The 23823-nt window shown below is 57.1% G+C and overlaps 1 protein-coding gene across 3 annotated transcripts in view; it reads right to left on the bottom strand.

Annotated features, from left to right (window-relative positions):
- Positions 1–23823, bottom strand: part of LOC138503670 (solute carrier family 13 member 1-like) — a 989022-nt gene that overhangs the window by 644667 nt on the left and 320532 nt on the right. For all 3 annotated transcript variants that reach the window (XM_069623570.1, XM_069623569.1, XM_069623568.1), the window contains one exon: positions 20534–20670. In XM_069623570.1, coding sequence (XP_069479671.1) covers positions 20534–20670 — 137 coding nt within the window. The remainder of the gene's footprint in view (positions 1–20533; positions 20671–23823) is intronic.

Genomic DNA, 23823 nt, shown 5'->3' on the forward strand with positions numbered 1-23823 from the left:
AGAACGCCCTTGCGTAAGGAAAAGCCTTCAAAATCCCCAAATAATCGCAAAGGGCTGCGCTAACCCTGGACCAGTTCACAGGGCTGGCAAACAGCAAACGCCAAGCGGGGAACGTGTATTTCAGTGGTTCGCGGGAAGTTCCACACGCGATTGTCCTGTGTACGTGTGCATCAGGGGTGCGCGGGATGTATCACACGCAAAATCAGCAGGGTACGTGTATTTCAGGGGTGCGCGGGAAGTTCCACACGCAATTCCAGCAAGGTACGTGTATTTCAGGGGTGCGCAGGAAGTTCCACACGCAATTGGCCCCGTGCAAGCAGGGTACGTGTATTTCAGGGGTGCGCGGGAAGTTCCACACGCGATTTCAGCAGGGTACGTGTATTTCAGGGGTGCGCGGGAAGTTCCACACGTGATTGGCCCTGTGCGAGCAGGGTACGTGTATTTCAGGGGTGCGCGGGAAGTTCCACACGCGATTTCAGCAGGTTACGTGTATTTCAGGGATGCGCGGGAAGTTCCACACGCGATTCCATCAGGGTACGTGTATTTCAGGGGTGCGCGGGAAGTTCCACACGCGATTGGCCCCGTGCGAGCAGGGTACGTGTATTCCAGGGGTGCGCGGGAAGTTCCACACGCGATTTCAGCAGGGTACGTGTATTGCAGGGGTGCGCGGGAAGTTCCACACGCGATTTCAGCAGGGCACGTGTATTTCAGGGGTTCTGGGGAGTACTACAGGTGAATTGGCCGTGTGGGTCCTCCCAGGTGTTCGCTCTACAACCTCCACGGCCCCTGCAGGCAGCCCACACCACGGGGGACTACCCTGCACCCCTGCTAATGTCCCGCAGGCAGCCCATCCACCATGGGCATGCCCCCCAGCCAACCCACATGTCACCTTGCACTACTGATCAACAATGCATATCTCCCACCACCCCCACCCCCCAGCAGTGCAGGGGCAGCCTCCACCAGGCCCCCACTCATGTTCCACACGCGATTCCATCAGGGTACGTGTATTTCAGGGGTGCGCGGGAAGTTCCACACGCGATTGGCCCCGTGCGAGCAAGGTACGTGTATTCCAGGGGTGCGCGGGAAGTTCCACACGCGATTTCAGCAGGGTACGTGTATTGCAGGGGTGCGCGGGAAGTTCCACACGCGATTTCAGCAGGGCACGTGTATTTCAGGGGTTCTGGGGAGTACTACACGTGAATTGGCCGTGTGGGTCCTCCCAGGTGTTTGCTCTACAACCTCCACGGCCCCTGCAGGCAGCCCACACCACGGGGGACTACCCTGCACCCCTGCTCATGTCCCGCAGGCAGCCCATCCACCATGGGCATGCCCCCCAGCCAACCCACATGTCACCTTGCACTACTGATCAACAATGCATATCTCCCACCACCCCCACCCCCCAGCAGTGCAGGGGCAGCCTCCACCAGGCCCCCACTCATGTCCCCCTGCACCCCCACCCCCCAGCAGTGCAGGGGCAGCCTCCACCAGGCCCCCACCCATGTCTACCACCACCCCCAGCCACCAGGGGCAGCCTCCACCAGGCCCCCAATCATGTCTCCCACCACCCCCACCCCGCAGCAGTGCAGGGGCAGCCTCCACCAGGCCCCCACTCATGTCTCCCACCACCCCCACCCCCCAGCACTGTGGGGCACCCGCAGCAGGCCCCCACTCATGTCCAACTCATGTACCCCTGCACCCCCACCCCCCAGCACTGTGGGGCACCTGCCAGCAGGCCCCCACCCATGTCTCCCACCACCTCCACCCCCCAGCAGTGCAGGGTCACCCTCCACCAGGCCCCCACCCATGTCTCCCACCCCCCCACCCCCCAGAACTGTGGGGCACCTGCCAGCAGGCCCCCACCCATGTCTCCCACCACCCCCACCCCCCAGCAGTGCAGGGTCACCCTCCACCAGGCCCCCACCCATGTCTTCCACCCCCCCCACCCCCCAGCAGTGCAGGGGCAGCCTCCACCAGGCCCCCACTCATGTTCCACACGCGATTCCATCAGGGTACGTGTATTTCAGGGGTGCGCGGGAAGTTCCACACGCGATTGGCCCCGTGCGAGCAAGGTACGTGTATTCCAGGGGTGCGCGGGAAGTTCCACACGCGATTTCAGCAGGGTACGTGTATTGCAGGGGTGCGCGGGAAGTTCCACACGCGATTTCAGCAGGGCACGTGTATTTCAGGGGTTCTGGGGAGTACTACACGTGAATTGGCCGTGTGGGTCCTCCCAGGTGTTCGCTCTACAACCTCCACGGCCCCTGCAGGCAGCCCACACCACGGGGGACTACCCTGCACCCCTGCTCATGTCCCGCAGGCAGCCCATCCACCATGGGCATGCCCCCCAGCCAACCCACATGTCACCTTGCACTACTGATCAACAATGCATATCTCCCACCACCCCCACCCCCCAGCAGTGCAGGGGCAGCCTCCACCAGGCCCCCACTCATGTTCCACACGCGATTCCATCAAGGTACGTGTATTTCAGGGGTGCGCGGGAAGTTCCACACGCGATTGGCCCCGTGCGAGCAAGGTACGTGTATTCCAGGGGTGCGCGGGAAGTTCCACACGCGATTTCAGCAGGGTACGTGTATTGCAGGGGTGCGCGGGAAGTTCCACACGCGATTTCACCAGGGCACGTGTATTTCAGGGGTTCTGGGGAGTACTACACGTGAATTGGCCGTGTGGGTCCTCCCAGGTGTTCGCTCTACAACCTCCACGGCCCCTGCAGGCAGCCCACACCACGGGGGACTACCCTGCACCCCTGCTCATGTCCCGCAGGCAGCCAATCCACCATGGGCATGCCCCCCAGCCAACCCACATGTCACCTTGCACTACTGATCAACAATGCATATCTCCCACCACCCCCACCCCCCAGCAGTGCAGGGGCAGCCTCCACCAGCCCCCCACTCATGTCCCCCTGCACCCCCACCCCCCAGCAGTGCAGGGGCAGCCTCCACCAGGCCCCCACCCATGTCTACCACCACCCCCAGCCACCAGGGGCAGCCTCCACCAGGCCCCCAATCATGTCTCCCACCACCCCCACCCCCCAGCAGTGCAGGGGCAGCCTCCACCAGGCCCCCACTCATGTCTCCCACCACCCCCACCCCCCAGCACTGTGGGGCACCCGCAGCAGGCCCCCACTCATGTCCAACTCATGTACCCCTGCACCCCCACCCCCCAGCACTGTGGGGCACCTGCCAGCAGGCCCCCACCCATGTCTCCCACCACCTCCACCCCCCAGGAGTTCAGGGTCACCCTCCACCAGGCCCCCACCCATGTCTCCCACCCCCCAGAACTGTGGGGCACCTGCCAGCAGGCCCCCACCAATGTCTCCCACCACCCCCACCCCCCAGCAGTGCAGGGTCACCCTCCACCAGGCCCCCACCCATGTCTTCCACCCCCCCCCATCCCCAGCACTGTGGGGCACCTGCCAGCAGGCCCCCACCCATGTCTCCCACCACCCCCACCCCCCCGCAGTGCAGGGGCAGCCTCCACCAGGCCCCCACTCATGTCTACCACCACCCCCACCCCCCAGCCACAAGGGGCAGCCTCCACCAGGCCCCCACTCATGTCCCCTATCACCCCCACCCCCCTGCAGTGCAGGGGCAGCCTCCACCAGGCCCCCACTCATGTCTACCACCACCCCCACCCCCCAGGGGCAGCCTCCACCAGGCCCCCACTCATGTCCCCTATAACCCCCACCCCCCAGCAGTGCAGGGGCAGCCTCCACCATGCCCCCACCCATGTCTACCCCCACCCCCACCCCCCAGCCACCAGGGGCAGCCTCCACCAGGCCCCCACTCATGTCTCCCACCACACCCACCCCCCAGCAGTGCAGGGGCAGCCTCCACCAGGCCCCCACTGATGTCTCCCACCACCCCCCACCCCCCAGCAGTCAGGGGCACCCTCCACCAGGCCCCCACTCATGTCCCCTATTACCCCCACCCCCCAGCAGTGCAGGGGCATCCTCCACCAGGCCCCCACTCATGTCCCCTATTACCCCCACCCCCCAGCAGTGCAGGGGCAGCCTCCACCAGGCCCCCACTCATGTCCCCTATTACCCCCACCCCCCAGCAGTGCAGGGGCAGCCTCCACCAGGCCCCCACTCATGTTCCCTATTACCCCCACCCCCCAGCAGTGCAGGGGCAGCCTCCACCAGGCCCCCACTCATGTCCCCTATTACCCCCACCCCCCCAGCAGTGCAGGGGCAGCCTCCACCAGGCCCCCACTCATGTCCCCTATTACCCCCACCCCCCAGCAGTGCAGGGGCAGCCTCCACCAGGCCCCCACTCATGTCTCCCACCACCCCACCCCCCAGCCACCAGGGGCAGCCTCCACCAGGCCCCCACTCATGTCCCCTATTACCCCCACCCCCCAGCAGTGCAGGGGCTGCCTCCACCAGGCCCCCACTCATGTCCCCTATTACCCCCACCCCCCAGCAGTGCAGGGGCAGCCTCCACCAGGCCCCCACTCATGTCTACCACCACCCCCACCCCCCAGCCACCAGGGGCAGCCTCCACCAGGCCCCCACTCATGTCTCCCACCACCCCCACCCCCCAGCAGTGCAGGGGCAGCCTCCACCAGGCCCCCACTCATGTCTCCCACCACCCCCACCCCCCAGCCACCAGGGGCACCCTCCACCAGGCCCCCACTCATGTCTCCCACCACCCCCACCCCCCAGCCACCAGGGGCACCCTCCACCAGGCCCCCACTCATGTCTCCCACCACCCTCACCCCCCAGCAGTGCAGGGTCACCCTCCACCAGGCCCCCACCCATGTCTCCCACCACCCCCACCCCCCAGCAGTGCAGGGGCAGCCTCCACCAGGCCCCCACCCATGTCTCCCACCACCCCCACCCCCCAGCACTGTGGGGCACCTGCCAGCAGGCCCCCACCCATGTCCAACTCATGTCCAACTCATGTTCCCCAGCCAACATGTCATCACAATGTAGATCCCTGGTCCCTATGGTCAGCCTCCAAATGCAAAACACCCACCCGAGTATTGCCTCCACCCACTCATAATTGGCAATTACATGACAGAACACCAATTGCAAGTTCCGAAACAAACACATTTCCCTCACATACACCCAATGGGTGTCAGTGAATCTCAAAACCCATATCATGATATGCATGAAACCAATGAGATGATACTACACATTGAAGTTTGATAAAAAAAATATGTATTAAAGGAAACATAAATAGAATCAAAAATAAAGAAACAGAAATGTGAATGTAAATAAATTAAAAGAAGCATGTCCGTGAAAAAAAGCAAAACCAAAAATCAAAATCCAAAGTAATGGTTTCCAAAGTCACTGTCCAGAAAACAAAATCCAATGGGAAATAAAATTGAAAGCCATTGCTCCATGGTTAAAATGTGAAAGAAAAATACAATCCAACAGTGAACTATGTACATACGAACAAGCCAGGGTCCATTATCCAAACAAAAGAAAGGAAACCTATCTTACTACACTAACTAATAAAATAAACTATATACAAAAATGTGGCCAATGTCCGAAAGGTCCAAAATAAATCAAAAAAAAAATGAAACCTAACACTACCTACATAACTATGTACAAGGGCAGCGGGCTAGTTTGACGGCTCACTTGTGGATGTCCCGGGCCAATGCAGCATCGAACTCCTGCTCAATCCTCCATGGCCCCGAGGGTCCACAGGGCCATCGACGTGTCCACCTCCAAACCCCTGCGGATTGCCTCGAGGCACTTGGCCTGCCTCAGGGCCCTCCGCATGGAGTTCTCCGCCCTGACCATTGTGAGCCGTGCCTCTTCCGCCCGCTGCCGCTTTGCATCTATGGCGTGGCCCAACCGCTGCCACACGGAAGACACTCTCTGTCCTGGGTCCTCCTGCCCTCCGGCCGATGCCTGCCCCTCTGATGTTGAAGGCCCCGAGCCTTCATGGCTCCCACCACGGTGCTGCTGCTGCTGTGCCTCTGCCCGTGCACTGCCTCCTGCTGCCTGCACATCCTCCGCCGGCTGGGGTGCAGTCGTTGATGTGGCCACCCCTGCTGGACATCCGACTCCCGACTGTGGCAGGGATACCTCCTCCACCAGCCTGGCCGCACCGGCAGAGGCAGCTCCACAGGGCACCCAGGTGACTGATGGGTGGGAAGATGGCACGGAGGACGACTGGCGCGTAGGGGTTCAGTTGAAGAGGGGGTCGTAGCAAGCCCCATCATACGGAGGAATCCGGCCTGGGTGACCTGTCCCAGCAGGCTGACGTGGTCAACGAGCCATTCCAGATGACGTGCAGTCTCCTCATGAAAAGACTGCAGGTCACCTCGCATGGCCCGTTGACGCAACGCCACACCACTCAGAACAGGCTCAACCCGGACACGGATAGCCACGTCCGCAGGCAGAGGAAGGCCAGTTGTCGTGAGCTCAACCCCTGCCTGAAAACGGGTCTGGACGATGGCATCCCTGCTGGTGCAAGATGATGCAGGGACAGGATCAGGGACAGGATTGCACACAGGCACCTCTGCGGCGGCCTGTGCTGCCTCCTGTCCCTGGTCCTGCACTGCACCACTAGCACCAGTGGGATCCCCACCTTCAGACCCCGTCTCTGTTGCTTGCACGGCCTCCTCCTCCACCAAACCCCCCACCAACCTGGATGACTCCGTGCCATCTTCCCCCGTTGGGCCCTGTGGGGTCCCAGCTGCCCCTTCTGCTGCCGAGGAGTCCAACTCCACCCTCCGCCTCTTGGACCTCCCCCCGGCAGCTGCAGCCTGGGACGCGGCACCGGACTCCTCACTCCCCGACGAGATGACAACATGGGAGGGGAGCCGGGCCTTGCGTCTCCGGCTGGCGGTGGGATCCCCGCCGCTGTGCTCCACAGCACCTTCTCCGCCCTCTTCATCAGTTGACGCTGCAGACAGGGAGAAATAAAACACAGGCATCAGGGCACTGTACAATGGACACATACACACATGACAGTTGTACATGAGTGGCTTTGGCAAACCTCAGACATGTCATCACAATCCCCAACACACATGTCATTTCAACTTGCACACATGAGCCATACCACAGCCATATCGCAACTGCCAGCACCATCCATACACATACAACAGCATGAGCAGGCAAAGGTGAGCCAGACATCACATGCAACACAAGAAGTGCACCACACATGTACACACACCACCACACTTGCATGCATGTGTACACCTCTGCCAAGTGTCGCAGTGTTCAGATGGGCATCCATGTCACATCTGCCCATCAGGCTTCCACATACCGCTGTCACATGCATCCATGTTGCATCACTGTTGCACCCTTGTCAAATACACACAGATGCACATGTACACAGTGCTAATACATGCAGCTGAAAACAACATACATGCGTGACATCACGGACATGTCTACTTACATACACATTCATCCAAACATGTGTGCCCACACAACTGCATTTGGCATGCAAGCCTACACACACAAGCACCATCCATGTCTCACACATTCCAGCCCTCGCATGTGTTAGCCCCACGGCCCTGTACACCCCCACCCACACTCGACCCCATACAAACAGATGTGCAACCTGCACACTACTGAAAAATCACCACACGCACAGCTCACAATCAGGATGCATGTACACTTACCGCTCGACTCCAGACGGGTCTGCCTCTCAAGGAACTGGACGTGGAGCGCTGGGGATATTCGTTCCAGGACCCTCATCTGTTCTTCCGGCAAGTGGCCCCGGCGCCCCTTGGCATCCGCTGCCTTCAAGAGGCGCCGGGCCTTGTTCAGGGTCCTGGACCTGAAGTCCTCCCAGCGCTTCTTGACATGTTGGAAGTCGCGGACTGCCACCCCCTCCGCGTTGATGGCAGTCACGATGTCAGTCCAGATCCGAGTCCGTCCTTCCTTGTCGGCGCGGGAACTTCCGAAGAGGGCATCATACTGCCCCAGGACTTGCTCCACCAGGACACCAACTTCGGTGGCACTGAAGCTGGTGCCCCTCTGCCTCTCTGGCCGGGGGTTGTCAGTGGTCTCAGATGGTGTTTGCCCGGGCATGACAACCCCAGAGGCAGGAGTGGGTGGGCAACTGGGTCCTGGGGCTGGGCTGTGGAGCGATGGAATCCCAGTCGGGAGTCTTCGGTTCCAGCAGGGGTGGTCACAGCAACAGCACCCCTGGCTGATGTGCAGGCAGCAAATGGCAGGGCACGTGGGCAGCAGGCAGTAGCAGATGGCAGGTGGGAGCGTGCTCGGGGCTCTGGGGGGCAGTAGTTCGGCCTTCTGGGCAGGAGCGTGGTCTTCCGTGTGCTTACGCATGGCCAGCTTGATACGGGGTGATTTGGCACGTGAAAATCCTGCACATCAGCGTGTAATTCGAGGAAAGGCCCTTAGCGCGTATGCACGGCAGCACGCATATGCGATTTCATTGGACCAAAGGCCCTTAGCGCGTGAGCGCGTCTGTGACGTGACGCGCGCGGGTGTTTCCCTCATTGCACGTGATGACAGAACACACGTGGATTTCCACCAATTGCGTGTGAAAGTTCCCGCGCACCCCGGAACACACGTACCCAGGCTAATCGCGTGTGGAACTTCCCGCGCACCCCGAAACACACGTACCCAGGCCAATCGCGTGTACGCTCACTTCCCTCCGATCACACGCGATGACACTCGGACGTGCAGTTTTTCACGCGCGCTGAAATGCCCATGCACGCCTGTATGCGTCACGTCACAGGGGCGCTTGCGCTTGAGGGGCCTTCTGTCCAATGAAAATGCGTATGCGTGCGGACGCGCTTACGCACTAAGGGCCTTTCCTCGAATTACACGCTGACGTGCAGGATTTTCACGTGCCAAATCACTCCGTATCAAGCTGGCCACGCGTAAGCACACGGAAGACCACGCTCCTGCCCAGAAGGCCGAACTACTGCCCACAGAGCCCCGAGCACGCTCCCACCTGCCATCTGCTGCTGCCTGCTGCCCACGTGCCCTGCCATTTGCTGCCTGCACATCAGCCAGGGGTGCTGTTGCTGTGACCACCCCTGCTGGAACCGAAGACTCCCGACTGGGATTCCATCGCTCCACAGCCCAGCCCCAGGACCCAGTTGCCTACCCACTCCTGCCTCTGGGATTGTCATGTCGGGGCAAACACCATCTGAGACCACTGACAACCCCCGGCCAGAGAGGCAGAGGGGCACCAGCTTCAGTGCCACCGAAGTTGGTGTCCTGGTGGAGCAAGTCCTGGGGCAGTATGATGCCCTCTTCGGAAGTTCCCGCGCCGACAAGGAAGGACGGACTCGGGTCTGGACTGACATCATGACTGCCATCAACGCGGAGGGGGTGGCAGTCCGCGACTTCCAACATGTCAAGAAGCGCTGGGAGGATTCAGGTCCAGGACCCTGAACAAGGCCCGGCGCCTCTTGAAGGCAGCGGATGCCAAGGGGCGCCGGGGCCACTTGTCGGAAGAACAGATGAGGGTCCTGGAACGAATATCCCCAGAGCTCCACATCCAGGTCCTTGAGAGGCAGACCCGTCTGGAGTCGAACGGTAAGTGTACATGCATCCTGATTGTGAGCTGTGCGTGTGGTGATTTTTCAGTAGTGTGCAGTTTGCAAATCTGTTTGTATGGGCTCGAGAATGGGTGGGGGTGTACAAGGCCGTGGGGCTAACACATGCGAGGGCTGGAATGTGTGAGACATGGATGGTGCTTGTGTGTGTAGGCTTGCATGCCAAATGCAGTTGTGTGGGCACACATGTTTGGATGAATGTGTATGTAAGTAGACATGTCCGTGATGTCACGCATGTATGTTGTTTTCAGCTGCATGTATCAGCACTGTGTACATGTGCATCTGTGTGTATTTGACAAGGGTGCAACAGTGATGCAACATGGATGCATGTGACAGCGGTATGTGGAAGCCTGATGGGCAGATGTGACATGGATGCCCATCTGAACACTGCGACACTTGGCAGAGGTGTAAACATGCATGCAAGTGTGGTGGTGTGTGTACATGTGTGGTGCACTTCCTGTGTTGCATGTGATGTCTGGCTCACCTTTGCCTGCTCATGCTGTTGTATGTGTATGGATGGTGCTGGCAGTTGCGATATGGCTGTGGTATGGCTCATGTGTGCGAGTTGAAATGACATGTGTGTTGGGGATTGTGATGACATGTCTGAGGTTTGCCAATGCCACTCATGTACAACTGTCATGTGTGTATGTGTCCATTGTACAGTGCCCTGATGCCTGTGTTTTATTTCTCCCTGTCTGCAGCGTCAACTGATGAAGAGGGCGGAGAAGGTGCTGTGGAGCACAGCGGCGGGGATCCCACCGCCAGCCGGAGACGCAAGGCCTGGCTCCCCTCCCATGTTGTCATCTCGTCGGGGAGTGAGGAGTCCGGTGCCGCGTCCCAGGCTGCAGTTGCCGGGGGGAAGTCCAAGAGGCGGAGGTTGGAGTTGGACTCCTCGGCAGCAGAAGGGGCAGCTGGGACCCCACAGGGCCCAACGGGGGAAGATGGCACTGAGTGTCACGATGCCCGCTCCCGGGGAGCCGGCTCAGGCCCTGCGTCCCCGAAAGCGGACATCAAGTCCCCGGGGAAGGTCCCAGCAACCCCTTATAGGGGCCCTTTGGACAGCGTCCTGGCGCCTATGGCGCCAGGCTCATAGAAAACGTCAGTCCTGGCGGCATAGGCGCCAGGCTCATTATGAAAGTGTTTGGGTGCTCTTACCTGATGCAGACCATGCTGCAGAACCCCGGCCACCTTGAGGCCTGAAAGGAACTACTTTACCTGTGGGACTCATTTACCACCCGGGCGTGGTCGGGGAAGGATACATACCTGATTGGATGAAGGACACATTCTAGGAACTTCTTCCAAGGCTATTTAAACCACACCCGATCAGCCACACGTGCTTCGCGTTGTTCTGCATCTAGCAGCTGGACGCTCACTGTGTCTGCTCCTGCATCTTGACTTCTGCCACACCTGCCAGCATACCGAATCACCTGCAAAGGAAGGGAACAAGAGAACAGAAGAAGGAAAAGGCCTCACCTGCTAAATCTGCATCCCAGAGACATTTCGCCGACAATCCTGTAAAGGAAGACATTTATTTTTAAAAGCACATCGCATCGATCGCTGCAGCGCCGCATTCTACTCACCTTTACAGGGCGCCTCCATGTTCAGCAGCGACCATCCGGATTCGCAGTCGGGCCCCCGCGCCTAGGGAGAAAAAGACAAGAACAAAGGTGAGAGAAAGAAGGGAAAAGGGAAGCTAAAACTCCATGTCAAGACTTACCTGTTGGGTCATTCCCTTTTCATTTCGGGTCCGCGCCGCATCCAGGCATTTTCGGACCCCGGCCCCTAAGGGGAAAAAGACATCAGCGTTAATGAGTGAATGAAAAGACATTACCAAAACACTCATTAAAGACTTACCTGATTTCCACAAGGATTTCACCGCTCACCTCGGGTCGGTGCCTGTCCCCCGGCATTCTGTACCCCGGCCCCTATGGGGAAAAAGACACTAGCATTAGAACATTAATGCATGGACACAAGGGGAACCACTTATAGAAAAACTTACCTGGAAGCCAAGCAAGTTTGGTTCTCACCCATCCGAAAATCCAGTGACGTAACTGGATACCAACGCGCCCCTGCATCAGAAGCAGGATGGAGAGCTCGTTCTTCCAGACCCTAAGGTGAGACGCTACGGGGAAGCACAGAAGGGTTTTGAGGAGGGTGAGAGGGGTAAGTGGGAGGCCGATTGCATTACCCCGCAGACAGTTAACCCCCTATTCTCACCTACAGAAGGATACTTCTGCGAGTCAGACAAGCCAGATCTGGGGCCCGGTCCAGTCCGTCTTCCGAACCCTGCGCATCACCTTAGACGAGGTCACAGCAGCGCGAACCAGGCCAGCGCCCCCGTGGGAGTCAGGTGAGCGTTACACTGAGTCATCCAGGTTGGTGGGGGGGTTTGGTGGAGGAGGAGGCCGTGCAAGCAACAGAGACGGGGTCTGGAGGTGGGGATCCCACTGGTGCTAGTGGTGCAGTGCAGGACCAGGGACAGGAGGCAGCACAGGCCGCCGCGGAGGTGCCTGTGTGCAATCCTGTCCCTGATCCTGTCCCTGCAGCATCTTGCACCAGCAGGGATGCCTACGTCCAGACCCGTTTTCAGGCAGGGGATGAGCTCACGACAACTGGCTTTCCTCTGCCTGCGGACGTGGCTATCCGGGTCCGGGTTGAGCCTGTTCTGAGTGGTGTGGCGTTGCGTCAACGGGCCATGGGAGGTGACTTGCAGTCTTTTCATGAGGAGACTGCACGTCATCTCGAATGGCTCGTTGACCACGTCAGCCTGCTGGGACAGGTCACCCAGGCTGGATTCCTCCGTATGATGGGGCTTGCTACGACCCCCTCCTCTACTGAACCCCCTACGCGCCAGTCGTCCCCTGTGCCATCTTCCCACCCATCAGTCACCTGGGTGCCCTGTGGAGCTGCCTCTGACGGTGCGGCCAGGCTGGTGGAGGAGGCATACCTGCCACAGTAGGGAGTCGGATGTCCAGCAGGGGTGGCCACATCAACGACTGCACCCCAGCCGGCGGAGGATGTGCAGGCAGCAGGAGGCAGTGCACGGACAGAGGCACAGCAGCAGCAGCAACGTGGTGGGAGCCATGAAGGCTCGGGGCCTTCAACATCGGAGGGGCAGGCATCGGCCGGAGGGCAGGAGGACCCAGGACAGAGAGTGTCTTCCGTGTGGCAGCGGTTGGGCCACGCCATAGATGCGGAGCGGCAGAGGGCGGAAGAGGCACGGCTCACAATGGTCAGGGCGGAGAACTCCATGCGGAGGGCCCTGAGGTGGGCCAAGTGCCTCGAGGCAATCCGCAGGGGTTTGGAGGTGGACACGTCGACGGCCCTGCGGACCCTCGGGCCATGGAGGAGGACCGCCTCCGGGACATTGAGCAGGAGTTCGATGATGCCCTGGCCCGGGACATCCACAAGTGAGCCGTCAAACTAGCCCGCTGCCCTTGTACATAGTTATGTAGGTAGTGTTAGGTTTCATTTTTTTTTTTATTTATTTTGGACCTTGGCCACATTTTTGTATATAGTTTATTTTATTAGTTAGTGTAGTTAGATAGGTTTCCTTTCTTTTGTTGGGATAATGGACCCCGGCTTGTTCGTATGTACATAGTTCACTGTTGGATTGTATTTTTCTTTCACATTTTAACCATGGAGCAATGGCTTTCAATTTTATTTCCCATTGGATTTTGTTTTCTGGACAGTGACTTTGGAAACCATTACTTTGGATTTTGATTTTTGGTTTTGCTTGTTTTCACGGACATGCTTCTTTTCATTTATTTACATTCCCATTTCTGTTTCTTTATTTTTGATTCTATTTATGTTTCCTTTAATCTTTAATACATATTGTTTTATCAAACTTCAATGTGTAGTATCATCTCATTGGTTTCATGCATATCATGATATGGGTTTTGAGATTCACTGACACTCATTAGGTGTATGTGAGGGAAATGTGTTTGTTTCGGAACTTGCAATTGGTGTTCTGTCATGTAATTGCCAATTATGAGTGGGTGGATGCAATACTCGGGTGGGTGTTTTGCTTTTGGAGGCTGACCATAGGGACCAGGGATCTAGATTGTGATGACATGTTGGCTGGGGAACATGAGTTGGACATGGGTGGGGGCCTGCTGGCAAGTGCCCCACAGTGCTGGGGGGGTGGGGGTGGTGGGAGACATGGGTGGGGGCCTGGTGGAGGCTGCCCCTGCACTGCTGGGGGGTGGGGGTGGTGGGAGACATGAGTGGGGGCCTGGTGGAGGCTGCCCCTGCACTGCTGGGGGTGGTGGGAGACATGAGTGGGGGCCTGGTGGAGGCTGCCCCTGCACTGCTGGGGGGTGGGGGTGGTGGGAGACATGAGTGGGGGCCTGGTGGAGGCTGCCCCTGGTGGCTGGGGGTGGGGGTGGTGGTGGTGGTAGACATGAGTGGGGGCCTGGTGGAGGCTGCCCCTGCACTGCGGGGCGGTGGGGGTAATAGGGGACATGAGTGGGGGCCTGGTGGAGGCTGCCCCTGCACTGCTGGGGGGTGGGGGCAATAGGGGACATGAGTGGGGGCCTGGTGGAGGCTGCCCCTGGTGGCTGGGGGGTGGGGGTAGTGGTAGACATGAGTGGGGGCCTGGTGGAGGCTGCCCCTGGTGGCTGTGGGATGGGGGTGGTGGTAGACATGGGTGGGGGCCTGGTGGGGGCTGCCCCTGCACTGCGGGGGTGGGGGTGGTGGGAGACATGGGTGGGGGACTGCTGGCAGGTGCCCCACAGTGCTGGGGGGTGGGGGGATGGGAGACATGGGTGGGGGCCTGGTGGAGGGTGACCCTGCACTGATGGGGGGTGGGGGTGGTGGGAGACATGAGTGGGGGCCTGGTGGAGGCTGCCCCTGCACTGCTGGGGGTGGGGGTAATAGGGGACATGAGTGGGGGCCTGGTGGAGGCTGCCCCTGCACTGCTGGGGGGTGGGGGTAATAGAGGACATGAGTGGGGGCCTGGTGGAGGCTGCCCCTGGTGGCTGGGGGGTGGTGGTAATAGGGGACATGAGTGGGGGCCTGGTGGAGGCTGCCCCTGCACTGCTGGGGGGTGGGGGTAATAGGGGACATGAGTGGGGGCCGGGTGGAGGCTGCCCCTGGTGGCTGGGGGTGGTGGGAGACATGAGTGGGGGCCTGGTGGAGGCTGCCCCTGGTGGCTGGGGGGTGAGGGTGGTGGGAGACATGAGTTGGACATGAGTGGGGGCCTGGTGGAGGGTGCCCCTGGTGGGTGAGGGGTGAGGGTGTTGGGAGACATGAGTGGGGGCCTGGTGGAGGCTGACCCTGCACTGCTGGGGGGTGGGGGTAATAGGGGACATGAGTGGGGGCCTGGTGGAGGCTGCCCCTGCACTGCTGGGGGGTGGGGGTAATAGGGGACATGAGTGGGGGCCTGGTGGAGGCTGCCCCTGGTGGCTGGGGGGCCTGGTGGAGGTGGTAGACATGGGTGGGGGCCTGGTGGAGGCTGCCCCTGCACTGCGGGGGGTGGGGGTAATAGGGGACATGAGTGGGGGCCTGGTGGAGGCTGCCCCTGCACTGCTGGGGGGTGGGGGTAATAGGGGACATGAGTGGGGGCCTGGTGGAGGCTGCCCCTGGTGGCTGGGGGGTGGGGGTAATAGGGGACATGAGTGGGGGCCTGGTGGAGGCTGCCCCTGGTGGCTGGGGGGTGGGGGTGGTGGGAGACATGAGTGGGGGCCTGGTGGAGGCTGCCCCTGGTGGCTGGGGGGTGAGGGTGGTGGGAGACATGAGTTGGACATGAGTGGGGGCCTGGTGGAGGGTGCCCCTGGTGGCTGGGGGGTGAGAGTGTTGGGAGACATGAGTGGGGGCCTGGTGGAGGCTGCCCCTGCACTGCTGGGGGGTGGGGGTAATAGGGGACATGAGTGGGGGCCTGGTGGAGGCTGCCCCTGCACTGCTGGGGGGTGGGGGTAATAGGGAACATGAGTGGGGGCCTGGTGGAGGCTGCCCCTGGTGGCTGGGGGGTGGGGGTGGTGGTAGACATGGGTGGGGGCCTGGTGGAGGCTGCCCCTGTACTGCGGGGGGGTGGGGGTAATAGGGGACATGAGTGGGGGCCTGGTGGAGGCTGCCCCTGGTGGCTGTGGGATGGGGGTGGTGGTAGACATGGGTGGGGGCCTGGTGGAGGCTGCCCCTGCACTGCTGGGGGGTGGGGGTAATAGGGGACATGAGTGGGGGCCTGGTGGAGGCTGCCCCTGCACTGCTGGGGGGTGGGGGTAATAGGGGACATGAGTGGGGGCCTGGTGGAGGCTGCCCCTGGTGGGTGGGGGTAATAGGGGACATGAGTGGGGGCCTGGTGGAGGCTGCCCCTGCACTGCTGGGGGGTGGGGGTAATAGGGGACATGAGTGGGGGCCTGGTGGAGGCTGCCCCTGCACTGCTGGGTGGTGGGGGTAATAGGGGACATGAGTGGGGGCCTGGTGGAGGCTGCCCCTGGTGGCTGGGGGGTGGGGGTAATAGGGGACATGAGTGGGGGCCTGGTGGAGGATGCCCCTGCACTGCTGGGGGTGGGGGTAATAGGGGACAGGAGTGGGGGGCTGGTGGAGGCTGCCCCTGGTGGCTGGGGGGTGGTGGGAGACATGAGTGGGGGCCTGGTGGAGGCTGCCCCTGCACTGCTGGGGGGTGGGGGTAATAGGGGACATGAGTGGGGGCCTGGTGGAGGCTGCCCCTGCACTGCTGGGGGGTGGGGGTAATAGGGGACATGAGTGGGGGCCTGGTGGAGGCTGCCCCTGGTGGCTGGGGGGTGAGGGTGGTGGGAGACAGGAGTTGGACATGAGTGGGGGCCTGGTGGAGGGTGCCCCTGGTGGCTGAGGGGTGGGGGTGGTGGGAGACACGAGTGGGGGCCTGGTGGAGGCTGCCCCTGCACTGCTGGGGGATGGGGGTGGTGGGAGACATGAGTGGGGGCCTGGTGGAGGCTGCACCTGGTGGCTGGGGTGGTGGTAGACATGAGTGGGGGCCTGGTGGAGGCTGCCCCTGCACTGCGGGGGGGGTGGGGGTAATAGGGGACATGAGTGGTGGCCTGGTGGAGGCTGCCCCTGCACTGCTGGGGGGTGGGGGTAATAGGGGACATGAGTGGGGGCCTGGTGGAGGCTGCCCCTGGTGGCTGGGGGGTGGGGGTGGTGGTAGACATGAGTGGGGGCCTGGTGGAGGCTGCCCCTGGTGGCTGTGGGATGGGGGTGGTGGTAGACATGGGTGGGGGCCTGGTGGAGGCTGCCCCTGCACTGCGGGGGGGGTGGGGGTAATAGGGGACATGAGTGGGGGCCTGGTGGAGGCTGCCCCTGCACTGCTGGGGGGTGGGGGTAATAGGGGACATGAGTGGGGGCCTGGTGGAGGCTGCCCCTGGGGGGTGGGGGTAGACATGAGTGGGGGCCTGGTGGAGGCTGCCCCTGGTGGCTGTGGGATGGGGGTGGTGGTAGACATGGGTGGGGGCCTGGTGGAGGCTGCCCCTGCACTGCTGGGGGGTGGGGGTAATAGGGGACATGAGTGGGGGCCTGGTGGAGGCTGCCCCTGCACTGCTGGGGGGTGGGGGTAATAGGGGACATGAGTGGGGGCCTGGTGGAGGCTGCCCCTGCACTGCTGGGGGGTGGGGGTAATAGGGGACATGAGTGGGGGCCTGGTGGAGGCTGCCCCTGGTGGCTGGGGGTAATAGGGGACATGAGTGGGGGCCTGGTGGAGGCTGCCCCTGGTGGCTGGGGGTGGTGGGAGACATGAGTGGGGGCCTGGTGGAGGCTGCCCCTGGTGGCTGGGGGGTGGGGGTGGTGGTAGACATGAGTGGGGGCCTGGTGGAGGCTGCCCCTGCACTGCGGGGGTGGGGGTAATAGGGGACATGAGTGGGGGCCTGGTGGAGGCTGCCCCTGGTGGCTGGGGGGTGGGGGTGGTGGCAGACATGAGTGGGGGCCTGGTGGAGGCTGCCCGTGCACTGCTGGGGGGTGGCGGTATTAGGGGACATGAGTGGGGGCCTGGTGGAGGCTGCCCCTGGTGGCTGGGGGGTGGGGTGGTGGTAGACATGAGTGGGGGCCTGGTGGAGGCTGCCCCTGCACTGCGGGGGGGTGGGGGTAATAGGGGACATGAGTGGGGGCCTGGTGGAGGCTGCCCCTGGTGGCTGGGGGGTGGGGTGGTGGTAGACATGAGTGGGGGCCTGGTGGAGGCTGCCCCTGCACTGCGGGGGGGGGGGGTAATAGGGGACATGAGTGGGGGCCTGGTGGAGGCTTCCCCTGCACTGCTGGGGGGTGGGGGTGGTGGGAGACATGAGTGGGGGCCTGGTGGAGGCTGCCCCTGGTGGCTGGGGGGTGGGGGTGGCGGGAGACATGTGTTGGTGATCAGTAGTGCAAGGTGACATGTGGGTTGGCTGGTGGGCATGGCCATGGTGGATGGGTTGCCTGTGAGACATGAGCAGGGGTGCAGGGTAGCACCCTGTGGTGTGGGCTGCCTGCAGGGGCCGTGGAGGGTGTAGAGGGAACACCTGGGGGGACCCACATGGCCAAATCACGTGTAGCATTCCCCGGCACCACCGAAATACACGTACCCTGCAGAAATCGCGTGTGAATCTTCCGCGCACATCGGAATACACGTACCCAGGCCAATCGCGTGTGGAACTTCCCGCGCACCCCCACCTAGCCAGGCCAATCGCGTGTGGAACTTCCCGCGCACCCGGTAGTACACGTACCCAGGCCAATCGCGTGTGGAACTTCCCACGCACCCCCACCTACCCAGGCCAATCGCGTGTGGAACTTCCCGCGCACCCCTGAAGTACACGTACCCAGGCTAATCGCGTGTGGAACTTCCCGCGCACCCGGAACACGCGCACACGCTATTTTTCACACAGCGGGTGTCCGTGTTTGTCGGGGCCCCTTTGCACCTCATTTGTCCTAGAGGGCCACTGTATGGGCCATTCATCATGGCTGTATATGGTTGCTTTTTGTTAGCGCACATTTTGGCGCACATTTTTTTCAGTTGCAAGGGCGCTACCGCCTGCTTTCTTGTGGCATACTTGTTTGGCCCTGTGTGCGTCTTTGACCGTGCGCTGGTTTGCCCTATTCGATTCCATGAATACGGGTTGTAGGCGAGCGTGTGGACGTTCCGCGCACTTGCCTCCTGTACTTCCCCCGTGACGCCTATATTTTCATGCGTTGTTCCGCATTCCGAGTGTTACGCCCCGTGTTCCGGCTACTTTTGTGATGTGCGCCGCGCTATGTGCGATTTCGCAGTGGCCGTGGCGCACGCTGTTGGATGACCTGTGCGCCGGCGTGCACGGCGCACATTTTAGCGCACATCCAATGTTTTTCTCGCGCACGGACTTCCATGAATCGCTGTGTGCTGGTTTTCCTGCGATTTTCGCACTTGCACTGCGATTTTCGCACTTTTCCTGCGATTCGCACGTTTTGGCACCTCTGCGCGGGAATTTTCGGCGCACATTAATTCCATGAATCGACCCCATAGTTTCTTGAATATTTTGGTTTATTGAACATCTACTTTTGACTATATACACTGATTTATCTATTTGACTGGTATTCAGTATAGTGGCATGTTGGGGATGCGAGGGTCCTCAACCTTAGAATTCTCACTTTTCCAATGATGTGGTGGTGGACATAAAGGTCCAAAGTCAACAGCCAGCACAGGGCAGGCCAGCAAGGCCAAAGGTTAGCAGGGATGCTGAGAAACAAGTGATGGAAACAGTGGGAGTTGGGAGGCAGCTAAATCACAAGCGTTGAGAACAGGGTACTTGAGAAAGCCCCCACGCTGGCTGCATCCACAAAGGGGATAATGTCAGTCTTTTATAAAAACGATATTCAAAGCTAGCAAATGTGGTGCTGATCCCACAAAATAGGAGGGGAAAGGAAATTAGGTAAAATCTACAACTTTAGCTTGGCCTCCTCTGATCTATGTGGAAGGGGCTGTGGGAATATAGGAACCTATATGCACATGTGGTTCTAGTGCCTGCATCTCTGGGATTTTTGGTTAGAGGTTAAATTGGTTATCTGCTAAATTCTGGGTTTCATACCCAGAACACCAGAGTTTATGTTGCAGTGAGTCCCAGCTCCTGAAGGTGAGGCAGCCCACTGGTATGATGTGGTAGTGGTTGATAATCTACCACTGGTGACCAAATGGTGTATAAATCTACCATGGGAGGAAACTGACATACTTATGAGGATATTGGGGTTAAATATATGCTCTTCTCTTCTAGTGTTGGAAAGATTACTCGTCACTAGAGCCGGCCAGATAGCACAATGAGCTAAGCGCTCGCGCCTATAGCAAGTTTGAATAATGGAAAGGTCAACTCAGCCTTTCATCCTTTCCGAGGTCGATAAATTGAATACCACTCTGTGGGATAATAATCTCTTCTGTTATTTCAGCGCTCTGAGACATATTGTGTGGCGATATATAAGAAATCCATTATTATTTAATGCAATACATAGTACCCCCTGAAACTTCCTTGGGAAATGTTCACCCTTCCTGAATTTAGCCGCAGAGTACTTGGTCTGGTATTGCATTGTTTATTTATATAGCGCATATATACAGGCAAGTGTTTCAAATCTTAATTGACTGCACATTTTGAAAGCTTTACACTGGTTTGGGGGTTGAGCCGTCACTGTGATCATGTTATGGAAGATGAGAGGTTTGTTTCCTCTATATCTGATGCACAAATTGAATTTCATAGTTGGGGTGAGAAGTGGTGGGGTGATACTTTCTGACATCAACAATATTCATTAGTTATGCTTCTCACATTAATAAAGATGTTACAACAAGAGTGTATATACACTAATATTTATTATGGCAAACACCTGTTCATCATTCAGTCACCAAAGTAAGAGCTCAATCCACCCTGAAGCTCAAACGTGCTGCTTTAGCTGTCTTTCCTATGGCTGCTTGTTTCTTCTGTACGATCCTTCAATATCGCCCAACAATGCTTACGGCATCCTATCCCTACTCACGCCCACATTATAAACACTCAAGAGTTCCAACATCCTATTCTGTATAAACCAAAAATAACAAAATAAGTAAATCATAAATGTTTACCAGCTGGGTTGACCACCCACAGATAGAACCATCCAAAGTGCTATTCGTTTGTGCAGGTTCCACTTCTGAATTGATGCCGCCAAACACACCACTCCAAACAACAATAAATGAATGTCCTTAAAATATTCTGCTGCCACCTACGGGGAAAATATAAATGGATTACTTTGAATGACATATATTTGTAAATAGTTACCAGATAAGGTATGTGTGTGTGCGCATTGTGGGAATTTTGTAATTGTTAATTTTGGTACTGTTTGAAACAATATGACATAAATATATGCACCTATAAACAAGGCAAAAAAATGTATTCTACCAGATGAGTGAGTGGTGTGATTTCATAACATGTGTGTGCCACAAAAGCTTGCTTGCTGGGCGGTGAAAGCTTCTAATTCGAATATAGCCACAGTGTCACTTCCATGGCCTACAGCCAACCCAAAGTTTTGCAATGTATATCTGACCAAAACATGCTAGTGCAATGACATAACTGCTTCCCCACTGAAGAAAAACAACATATGGACAATGTAGACACCCTTCTTTTGAACTACCTCAACCTTTCTGTTCTTTTCAATAACACAGACCAACAAGTCCAACACACAAGGCTCAAAGAAGTATTCTGTCTAAACATGTAATCATTCCTGAGTAATCACAACTAGCATGTATATCAGTAACTTTAACACCCCCTTCTTCAAAATCGCATGTAGTGTTCCACAAGAATTTGTACTAATGCTATGCCGTTCTATTCTATTTTTTTCGGCCCCACACACACTCAATTGGTTGAGGGAGGAGAAGGAGAGGGTCAGCAATATTCCACCCAGTGGGGTATACCACTAAGCTCTTGGAGACCTTGGAAAATGGAGTACAGCAATGAACTTTCAATATATATATATAAATATATTCAAGGAAAAAGCTTTAGTTGCTCACATCACTAATTACATTACAACAGTAACTGGCATTAAGCATGGCCTTCAGCCATGGTCCGTGTGCATGGCCAAATATATTTGAACACATGAATGGGTACTAGTCATGGCCTTCAGTTATGGACAGTGGTCACAACCTTCACCCATCTGCACTGAATATTTTAAAAAACTAATAGGCTACCAACCAAATATGTTGGCCTTTACCAGTGGATACAGCTTTCAACCGTGTCCACAGTATATTATATACACTGGTCAGGCACTAGCCATGGACTTTAGCACAATCCTGGCCAGCGGCCACACTCTGGCTATGCCCACTATATATTATAATATATAAATGAGCTACGAGAGATGGCATTTGACCTTGATCAGTTTGTACATCTTTTGGCCATCTCCTCTGTATATTTAAAAATAATAAAATGCAATAAGAGATGGCCTTCAGCCGTTCCCACTGTATATTATACACACTAACCAGCCACTAGCTATGGTCTTCCACACAATACTAGCCAGTGGCCACGGCCTTTGGCTGTGCCGACTGTATATTCTAAGATATTAATGGGCACTAGATATGGCCTTTAGCCATGGTCACTGACTACAGCTTTCATCGTTTCCCACTGTATATTTTAAAACAGTGATGGGCTAATAGGCATTGCTTTTACCCATGCGCATTGGTATTTTTAAACACTAGCCGACGACTAGCTATGGCCTTTGGTACTGGCCAGTGACCACAGCCTTTGTCATGGCCAAGTCCACAGCCTAAATTGTTATTAAGGTAATCAAACTTTTCATGAGCTAACTTATAAATTATGTTATGTCTATTATTGATGTAATCAGTTATATTCATTGTAATTCGTGTTGTCACCAGTGATGGCATCAGTGATGTGATTTGTAATGTCATCAGTGTTCACATACAACATGTAACTAGTGATGTCATCAGTGATGTGATCTGTGATGTCATCATTATGGTCATAGGCTGCGCAACAGGGTGCGCAAAGGTAAGATGGCTTTAGCTAAATTTCAGGGGTTTTGTTGCGTTAAGTTCTCACCTTAAATTCCCTGCAACTAAAGATTTTTCCTTGAATTTCAAGGGTTTTGTAATTCCATAGATTTTTAGAACACTTCCAGACCACTAGCATGTTCTTCCGCCATGGTAAGTAGTGACGTATGTGCATTTTAAAATGCTACCAGACCACTGGCCATGGCCTTCGGAATGCAGGCTTTGAGAACTAACAATGTTTTTAGGCAATGCACAGTGAGACAAAATTATTTGCTATGAACCCCACACTTTGGTTAAGCAGCGTGCTCCAAGCCGAACACCCCTTTTCAGCATCCTCATTTTGCAGCGTGCCGATTTGGCACAGCCATTCCGCTGCAGCGCCCATTTTGGTGCACAATTTTTGCCGCAAAAGCCATTCCGGCGCCGTTATTTTGGCGCAAGGGATGTTTGGACGTGGCTGACATTGCAGCCACATCTAAACACCCTCATGCCAAATACGATCACAAGACTTCACTGCAACAAACCTCACCACCTCCCAGTTGCGTTGCTTTTCTTTTAATTAAATCAAATTAGTTAAATACAAAATAAAAAAACATACAGCCTTGAAGCCTGGTCTGTCAGAGTTCAAGCCTCAGTATTTAACCACTAGGCCACAATGGCTTGCTGCTTCACAGGGCATACATTTCATACTTAGCCTATAAGTTAATATGTACAATGTTAAAAGGCTAGGTATGAAACGAGTGAGAGTCCAATCAATAACATCATTATAGCATAATGATTAAGTGCTGCATGTCAAACACCTGCAGGCCACGGTTCTCCAATGGCAGTGTTCAGCATAAATCTGATTTTCTTTTTCTTCATTTCTTCGGTTTTATAATGTTGCCCAGAGACTGTGTAGTCCTCTTTTTTAATAAAAGTGCAGTGTAAGGTGGAATGTGTGGTGTGAGGGTGTGCATGTCATCTGAGAGGACGTGCATGCAATGTGTGTGTGTTTGATGTGAACCTGTGTTTGTACATGGTGTGAAGGTGTGTGTGAGGGATTGGGCACGCAATGTGTATTTGCTCTGATGGCGAGTGTTAGTGTGTGCGCACGCGTGTGCACACATGTGTTTATGTGAGCATTATGACACGTCCAGTGTGAGTTTTCAGTGTCAGTGTGTGTGTGTGTGTGTGGGGAGGGAGGGGGGGTACATGTCTTCATGTAATTCGGAAGATGCCCAACCAGTTCTTGTTTGTTTTGTTGCATTTTGTGACTTGTAGTTTTGTTTTGTCCATCAAGCGTCCTGTACTACAAGTCCCAAAATGCAAAGTAAAAAGGAAATTTGAATGATCATACTCCAAATAACAAGGGATGTGTGGCATATAACAATATATGCAAC

Source organism: Ambystoma mexicanum, chromosome 11 (genome assembly GCF_040938575.1).
Source record: "Ambystoma mexicanum isolate Mex_15411 chromosome 11, UKY_AmexF1_1, whole genome shotgun sequence".
NCBI classification, from domain to species: domain Eukaryota; kingdom Metazoa; phylum Chordata; class Amphibia; order Caudata; family Ambystomatidae; genus Ambystoma; species Ambystoma mexicanum.